This window comes from Theropithecus gelada, chromosome 2 (assembly GCF_003255815.1).
Source record: "Theropithecus gelada isolate Dixy chromosome 2, Tgel_1.0, whole genome shotgun sequence".
NCBI classification, from domain to species: domain Eukaryota; kingdom Metazoa; phylum Chordata; class Mammalia; order Primates; family Cercopithecidae; genus Theropithecus; species Theropithecus gelada.
In genome coordinates this window covers 91,167,762-91,175,007 of record NC_037669.1, presented here as the reverse complement: position 1 = coordinate 91,175,007, position 7,246 = coordinate 91,167,762, and the positions used below count along the sequence as shown (strand labels likewise).

The 7,246-nt window shown below is 51.8% G+C and overlaps 2 protein-coding genes across 10 annotated transcripts in view; both read right to left on the bottom strand.

Annotated features, from left to right (window-relative positions):
• Positions 1-176: 176 nt before the first annotated feature.
• IMPDH2 (inosine monophosphate dehydrogenase 2) lies at positions 177-6,171 on the bottom strand. 3 transcript variants are annotated; one of them, XM_025376422.1, is made up of 14 exons: positions 5,721-6,171; positions 5,222-5,270; positions 4,898-4,999; positions 4,732-4,791; positions 4,174-4,380; positions 3,365-3,452; positions 3,092-3,291; positions 2,924-3,014; positions 2,729-2,824; positions 1,599-1,742; positions 1,371-1,515; positions 1,134-1,277; positions 970-1,053; positions 177-879 (listed from the first exon to the last, which is right to left on the bottom strand). In XM_025376422.1, exons 1-14 carry the CDS (start codon positions 5,816-5,818, stop codon positions 858-860), a joined length of 1,530 nt encoding a protein of 509 aa, XP_025232207.1. In that variant the 5' UTR covers positions 5,819-6,171; the 3' UTR covers positions 177-857. The 3 variants fall into 3 exon arrangements, with proteins under 3 accessions (XP_025232207.1, XP_025232208.1, XP_025232205.1); XM_025376420.1 differs by having other exon boundaries at positions 802-879; positions 4,717-4,791; XM_025376423.1 differs by lacking the exon at positions 4,732-4,791.
• Positions 6,171-7,246, bottom strand: part of QRICH1 (glutamine rich 1) — a 69,107-nt gene continuing 68,031 nt past the window's right edge. For all 7 annotated transcript variants that reach the window (XM_025376405.1, XM_025376404.1, XM_025376409.1 and 4 more), the window contains one exon: positions 6,171-7,121. In XM_025376405.1, coding sequence (XP_025232190.1) covers positions 6,929-7,121 — 193 coding nt within the window. In that variant the 3' untranslated portion in view covers positions 6,171-6,928. The remainder of the gene's footprint in view (positions 7,122-7,246) is intronic.

The following is a 7,246-nucleotide window of genomic DNA, read 5'->3' as shown; positions in this document are numbered from 1 at the left end:
TAGCTGACTTTATTTTTTTGAGATGGAGTCTGGCTCTGTCACCCAGGCTGCAGTGCAGTGGCGTGATCTTGGCCCACTACAACCTCCACCTCCAGGATTCAAGCGATTCTCCTGCCTCAGCTTCCTGAGTAGCTGGGATTACAGGCCCCTACCACCATACCCTGCTTTTTTTTTTTTGAAAAGGAGTCTTGCTCTTTCGCAGGGTGGAGTGCAGTCACGCAGTCTCAGCTTACTGCAACCTCCCCCTCCCAGGTTCCAGTGATTCTCCTGCCTCAGCCTCCTGAGTATCTGGGACTACAGGTATGCGTCACCACGCCCAGCTAATCTTTGTATTTTTAGTAGAGATGGGGTTTCACCATGTTGGCCAGGATGGTCTCAAACTCCTGACCTCAAGTGATCCGCCCACCTCAGCTTCCCAAAGTGCTGGGATTACAGGTGTGAGCCAATGTGCATGGCTGAGAGAGATTCAAGTTAGGGAATATTTATATGTCTTGATCTGGTCCTATATGGCCAAGCTATGGGCTAGCAGGATGCCCTGTGTATGCCAGTCCCAGGGATTGTTCTTTGACCCTTTGACCCCTCGGGAGCCAGAGTCAAATGCTCAGTGTGAGACTGAAACCCCAGGAGCCACAGCTGGTCAGAGCTGTTTTGTGAGCAGCCTCAGGAAGAACTTTTTGAACCTGGAACACATTTATCTCAGGGCCTGAGGCTCCCCCTGGAAATGAGGGTGCTGTGTTTGTGTGCATCTGTGGTAGTGGCAGCTACACAGCCCCACCTGTTTGGTGAAAGATCAGGCATCACTTTTTTCTTTCTAAACTTTTATTGAAAAAACCGAGGGAGGTGTGCTGGATCCCTGTTCAGAAAAGCCGCTTTTCATACCTGCAGGCAGAAAGACGACCTGTGAGGTGAGGGCAGGAGAAAGGAGGCATGAGGCATGGCAGAGGCCCCACCAAGGACAGGGTGACTTACGAATGGAGGCTATGGACACCACCTTCCACCTGGGCTGAGGACGTTCTCTTCTCAAACTTAAGCTCCCCAGAGTACATCATGGCTCTGAAGAGGGGCAGAGGTCAAATGTGGGTAGCTGGCACTGGACCAGCCCCTCTACCCATGTCCCAGCTTCCCAAGCTCACCGGACTTGGGTCAAGCTCTTGGCACCAATGTCCTGGCATGAGTGTTGGATGCCAGCAATCAGGTAAGGGACAAATTTGTGGATGGACCCTTTGTCCTGCACAGCACCAGACACCCCCTGGGCCACTTTGATTTTGTCAGCTTCACTGCAGGGAGAGGCAGAGACACGGGCAAGGTCACAGCAGAGATGAGATTGTCAGTGTAGGATTAGGGTGAGGTAACTGGCTTGCCTGTCCCACCTGAAATATCTGTTCTGGCTGCTGAGGTGCTTGTCCATGGCATCAAGAGAACCCATACCACGATATTTCTTTAGCCGGATCCCATCGGAAAAGAAGTACTCACCAGGGGCCTCAGTGGTGGCAGCCAGGAGAGAGCCCATCATGACTGTGGACAGATGGAGTGCTGGGTTAAAGCCTAAGCAGCACTGGGGAGACATCCCACTGGCCTTCACGGGTACTGGGCCTCACCTGTGGAAGCCCCAAGGGCCAAAGCTTTCGCAATATGACCCACATTTTGGATTCCTCCATCAGCGATGACTGGAACACCAAAGCGCCGTGCATACTCTGACACCTTGTACACTGCTGTTGCTTGGGGCCGCCCACAGGCCAGCACTGTTGAGATGGAGGAACACATGGGTGGATAGGGTTAATGGGGACAGGCAGTGGACCCTGTGGCCACATTTAAGACCCAGGAGCTTTTGGCTACATCTGCATCAGGACTGCAGGTTGGATGAGGAAGAGACATGTCTGGGATGGCTGCTACCCCATGTGCCTTAAATAGTACAAACTGCTGTGCTGCCCTCTACTCACCCCCACATGTGCGCGTGCATGTGTGCAGTGCCCAGGACAGCCTCAGGCACATGCAGTCTTAGCAGCCGGGAAAGCCCCCGACCGTGCAGTTAGTCCCCAGAGGCACTGAAGTCCGGCCCAGCCCTTCCTGAATGGTGGGCAGCTCAGGCAAGGTAAGGGCAGTGGTTGTGTGGGAGAGCAGGTTGTGGTGTGCAGCAGGCAATTGTGTGGAAGAGCAAGGACCACACAAAGGAGTTGGTCCCTGAGCCATGCCTACTGCAGAAGATATGGGCAGGAAAGGGCCTGCCTAGGAAAGTCCTGCCCTATCAGCACCCCAGGAGGAAGAGGGGAGCTATGTTCTTGAGCACCCCCCACAAACCATGGTCTGTGTATCAGTTGGCCCTGCCCACCCATCAGCACCACAAACCCCGGGAGCTACAGCTACGTCAACCAAGCAGCCGGGCAGTGGGCAGCTGGGCCGGGCCAGTGGGCCGGGCCGGACTTACTATAGCAACCTGTGACAGTAGAAGGGCATTTGGGGCTGTGGGACTTTATGTCTGGAGGGATCTTGGGAGCCACTAAATAAAACAAACAGACCAGAGTTTAGAGAAGGTGCAGAGCAGGAGCAGGAAGGCCAGGCTAGGCAAGGGAGTGGCAGGTGAAGGATGACAAGACCTTGTCTTGCTTCCAGCCATGTCACCCATCCAAGAGGTCAGTTTGGCCCCAGGATTGCCCCTATTGGAGGACTCTTGTTCCCATAAGAGTGCTTGGCTCCAAGGTATGTGGGCCCTATCAAACTATATTCTTACCTTCCTGGGTAATGCAGATGGAGCCACTTCCCATGCCCACCCGCAGGGCATCCACACCTGCATCAATGAGGTTCTTGGCCTGGGCAGCAGTGACCACTAAGGTGAATGAAAGGAAAACGCTCAGGTGAAGGTTAAGGTGGGAGCCCAGCTTATCCACTCCCATCACACATCCCTCAGGGCACAATCTTGCCTTACCATTGCCTCCAATGACTTGGAGATTGGGGTATTTCTCTTTGATGTACTTGATCATATTGATCTGGAAGATGGAATTTCCCTGGGAAGAGTCCTGGGACAGGAACTAAGTCTCAGACTGTGATGTGGCAGCTGCCCCTATTGCCCCAACCCACCTGTGTAGCAGCTCACCAAAACCACTACATCCACACCAGCCTGGGCAAGCAAGTCCAGCCTATACTTGTCATCTTCATGAGTGCCAATGGCTGCCCCACACAGCAGCTGTTTCTTGGCATCTTTGGAGGCTAGTGGGTAGTCCCGGTTCTTCTTCAGGTCCGTCCGGGCAATGATGGCCACAAGCTCATCATCTTCATTTACAATGGGCAACTTTCCTGTGGTCAGGGCAGGACATGGATCAGGACCCTGAGCATTAGTTCCAGGCCCTTTCCCAGCTCTAGGACTTACCCTTCTTGCTGCGCTGCAGAATTTCATTTGCCTCCTTCAGTGTGATGCCTGCAGGGGCTACCACCAAGTCTTCCCTCTTTGTCATTATCTACGTAGGAGGTGAGATGCGAAGGGCCAGTCATCGACTATGGTCAGTCAACTCTTTTTTTCTTTCCTTCCCAAGTAGCTGGGATTACAGGCAGGCGCCACCACACCCAACTAATTTTTTGTATTTTTAGTAGAGACAGGGTTTCACCATGTGGGCCAGGCTGGTCTTGAACTCCTAACCTCGTGATTCGCCTGCCTCGGCCTCCCAAAGTGCTGAGATTACAGGGGTAAGCCACTGCGCCTGGCCTATGGCCAGTCACCTCTACATGCCCTGCCTAATTCAGAGGTGAAGTTCTATGGACCACCACGTTCATACATTCACATCCAAATCACCCTTCCTCAAGGGATCGCAATAGTTCCTAAGCAGTATGGTATTAAGTGAGGGATGAGTAGAAAGGGCAACATGGCACAGGGAGCAGCCTCTTACACTATGGAATAAGGAGGACCACCCAGGAACAATGGCAAGAAAATGAGGGCAGACCTCGAGCACTGCCCCTACCTTAGGGGTTTAAAAAAACAAAGCATGAATACTAGCAAGCATTTGGGCAGTTTGAAAGCCTCTGGTGGAGAAAGGATGCAGAAACCCAATGAAGGAGTCAGAAACTTGGCCTGACCCTTCTCTTTCCCAGAGGGGAGAGGCTATCAGAGATGTCATACAGACAACAGAAGCCTCTTCAACCTGGGCTGCCAGAGCTTGGATCTACTCTGACAGTGGCACCCACCTCTTCCAATAAACAGTCATGTTCCTCCTCTTTGAGAAAATCAATATCCCTGGAGGAGATGATGCCCACCAATCGGCTCCCCATCCGGCCTGTGTCTGTGATTGGGATACCGCAGAAACCATGCCGGGCCTTGGCCTCAAAAACATCCCGCACACGATCCTTGGGACTGAGGACCACAGGGTCTGTGATGAATCCCTGTTCGTATTTCTGGAAAGGGATGGTGAGAAAGGTATCGCATCTTTGAACTACTTTCATCAGGCTCTTGATCTGAAGCATGGGGTCTCTGCTTAACGCTCCCTTTGGCAGTGCCACAAGACCAAATCACACCAACACATCTTAGAGGAGACATGGGTAGGCTGGAGGCACTGTCCACCAGGTCTATTGCTGCTGCTTTAAGAAACAGAATCTCAGGGTCTTCTCAGTAAGTGAACCCCATGGTGGGAAGAAAGAATACTAAATTAATAGAATAAACCCCTACTCCCACCCCACCCCACCTCAGTGCAATTCCCAGGAGTGCTTGCTAATGATCTTTGCCCTTCTGACCTTCACTTTCCGAACTTCATTGGCCTGGAATTCAGGTGTACAGTTGTGGTGGATGAAGCCAATACCACCTGTAAGCTACAGGATAAAAAGAGAAATACTAAGTGACAAGAGGCAGGACTGGATGCCTTTGGGGAAAGGCGATGGCATCCTTGCTCCTTCCCCCACACCCCATGGGGCTCACCGCCATTGCTATGGCCATCCCAGCCTCTGTGACTGTGTCCATGGGAGAGGAAACCAGTGGGGTCTTAAGAGTGATTTTCTTGGTCAGAGCAGAAGTCAGGTCCTGAGGAGACAAAGGTCAGCCAGTGTGGGAAAGCATCTCTTACTCCTCAAGGTGTTACTGAGTCCCCCACAAAAAGGCACTTTTGTATGACCTGCATGCTAACCAGTAACATCCCATAAAATCCACACCCAAGCCCAATCTGGTGAGGTAGCCCAGAGACTAGGTGACAGTAGCACCTTAGCTCACCTTGATGTTCAGGACTCAATTCCTGATCATACTTACCACCTGGTCTGCAGTGAAGTCGATGTACCCAGGGAGAATGAGAAAGTCACTGCGAGGGAAGGGAGTGAATTGGGAGTAAAGCTCTCAGGCATAGGGTAGCATGAGACTCCATCCCGCATATATCAATCAACTCGTAACCCATGTGAGCAGAGAGTGGCACTGACAGAGCCTGTGTGTCACAGACATAGTACAAGGTGGAAGCGGGGACAGGGGACCTTTTATGCCACCGAGCTGTCATCAGTGCTCCTGGCACCCTGGCAATTCCATGTGTCTGGAGCATGGAGTCTCCAGCCTGAAATTCCAAGCACTATTGAGATGTTTCTCCGTATCCCAAGCACCGCTCCCGATGTCTCAAAGTGAGCCCCGGAGGTGGGTGGCCAATTCCCGGAACCTGTCCCCCGCGCCTACGCCCAAGAAGGCTCCACGGAAGCCCCCATCTGGCCTTTTCACCCAGCATGCCACCCCTCTCTTCGCCCAGGTGAGCCCCATAGGCCCGCACTTGTAGGTGAGGCCGTCTCCGCAGTTGAAGAGCTGCTGTGCTGTGAGTCCGTCGTCTGGCACGTAGGACGTGCCCCCACTAATCAGGTAGTCGGCCATGGTCAACACAGGACACCGCCGCGTGTCTCCGAGGACCGCGCCGCAGAGACCTCTACCGTCTGGGCCGCGCCAATATAAACCAGCCGACTTCGTCACTGCGCCGCGCACGTTGCTGACGTCAGGTCGTAGTACGCGCGGCCGGAACAGACCCGCTTCGCTGCGGCAGGGGCGGAGCTGCCGCTGAAGAAACAGCGCATGCGTACAGCACACACTGGCCTCCTCACTGAGGAGCTGATTTCAAGTCCCACCCCACTCCCCGCAGGACCCCGGCCAGTTCAATTAACAGGCAAGGCTTTACTTCCACTGTCCCGCCGGGCTCCTCCCCAAAATAAAGAGGCGTTGTTCACTAGCATGTTGAAAAGACGTGCTTGTCATTCTTAATAAACAACTAGAGTAAGAATACATTAAGAGAAACAGAGTGGTATCTTTATATGATACACAAGTGTATGTTACAAGAATTCCATCAGGCACAGGAGCCTCAGGTTTTAAGGCCTCAATGTTAGGCCAAAAAAAAAAAAAAAAGAAAAAAAAAAAAGGCATGGTAAAGTTTTTACTTTAACATCTAAAATGTCACTTGTCATAAAGGAGGGTGTAATAGAAATTGTCTTTAATAAATCATAATTGAAGTTCCCCTCATTTTTCTTCCATTAAGATGCTAAGTTTATGTTTGAGCATGAAGAAAGAAAAGAACATCGTTCCCCTGTGGTCAGCAAAGTCTGTCAGCCCAGTGGAAGTCAGCTGGGGAGATTCCCTTGCAGGGTCCATTCATCATTAATTCCATCTCTCTTGAAGATGGAAAGGGGCCACATTTAACAGTCCAAGCCCTTTCCCCAGGCCCCAGACAAAAAAAGAGTCAGTCAGCAACTTTCTAGGACATATGATCTCAAGGAAACCCAGAGTCACCATCGGCTGAGGAGTCTGCCGCAGCAGGTTTATGAAGATGCAAAGGGGGCAAAGTTTTCTTTTACATTTTAAACAGAAGCAGCCTGAAAGGCTTCATAACTACACCAATAAAAAAAAGAAAAAAGAAAAAATGGAGGCCTCTTCTTTAGTGTGAAAGTCTCTCTGGTTTTTCCTGGCTGCTTTCTCTTGCACTATGGCCAAGGCATCTCAGTGCATAGTGCTTGCATTGGCCACTGCGATGGCCTCCTGAATTTCTCTTATCACCAGGATCCGGGTCAGCATTTGTCCCATCTGCTCTCTGCTGATAGGCTGGACTGAGTACCAGATTGGGCTGTTGGGGGCCACCACCGGCTCAGGTGTCAGGTAAAAGGTGTCATTCCGGCCTTTCACACTCTGGGGGCTGAAGAATATGTGAGTAAAAGTTGGGTACCACCAACACAACTTCAACCCTCCCACCTTGAACCTCCCAGACAGATGCTGTCTGCAAACAGTAAGGTCCCGAGGTATTGTGGCACAGCTACTGAA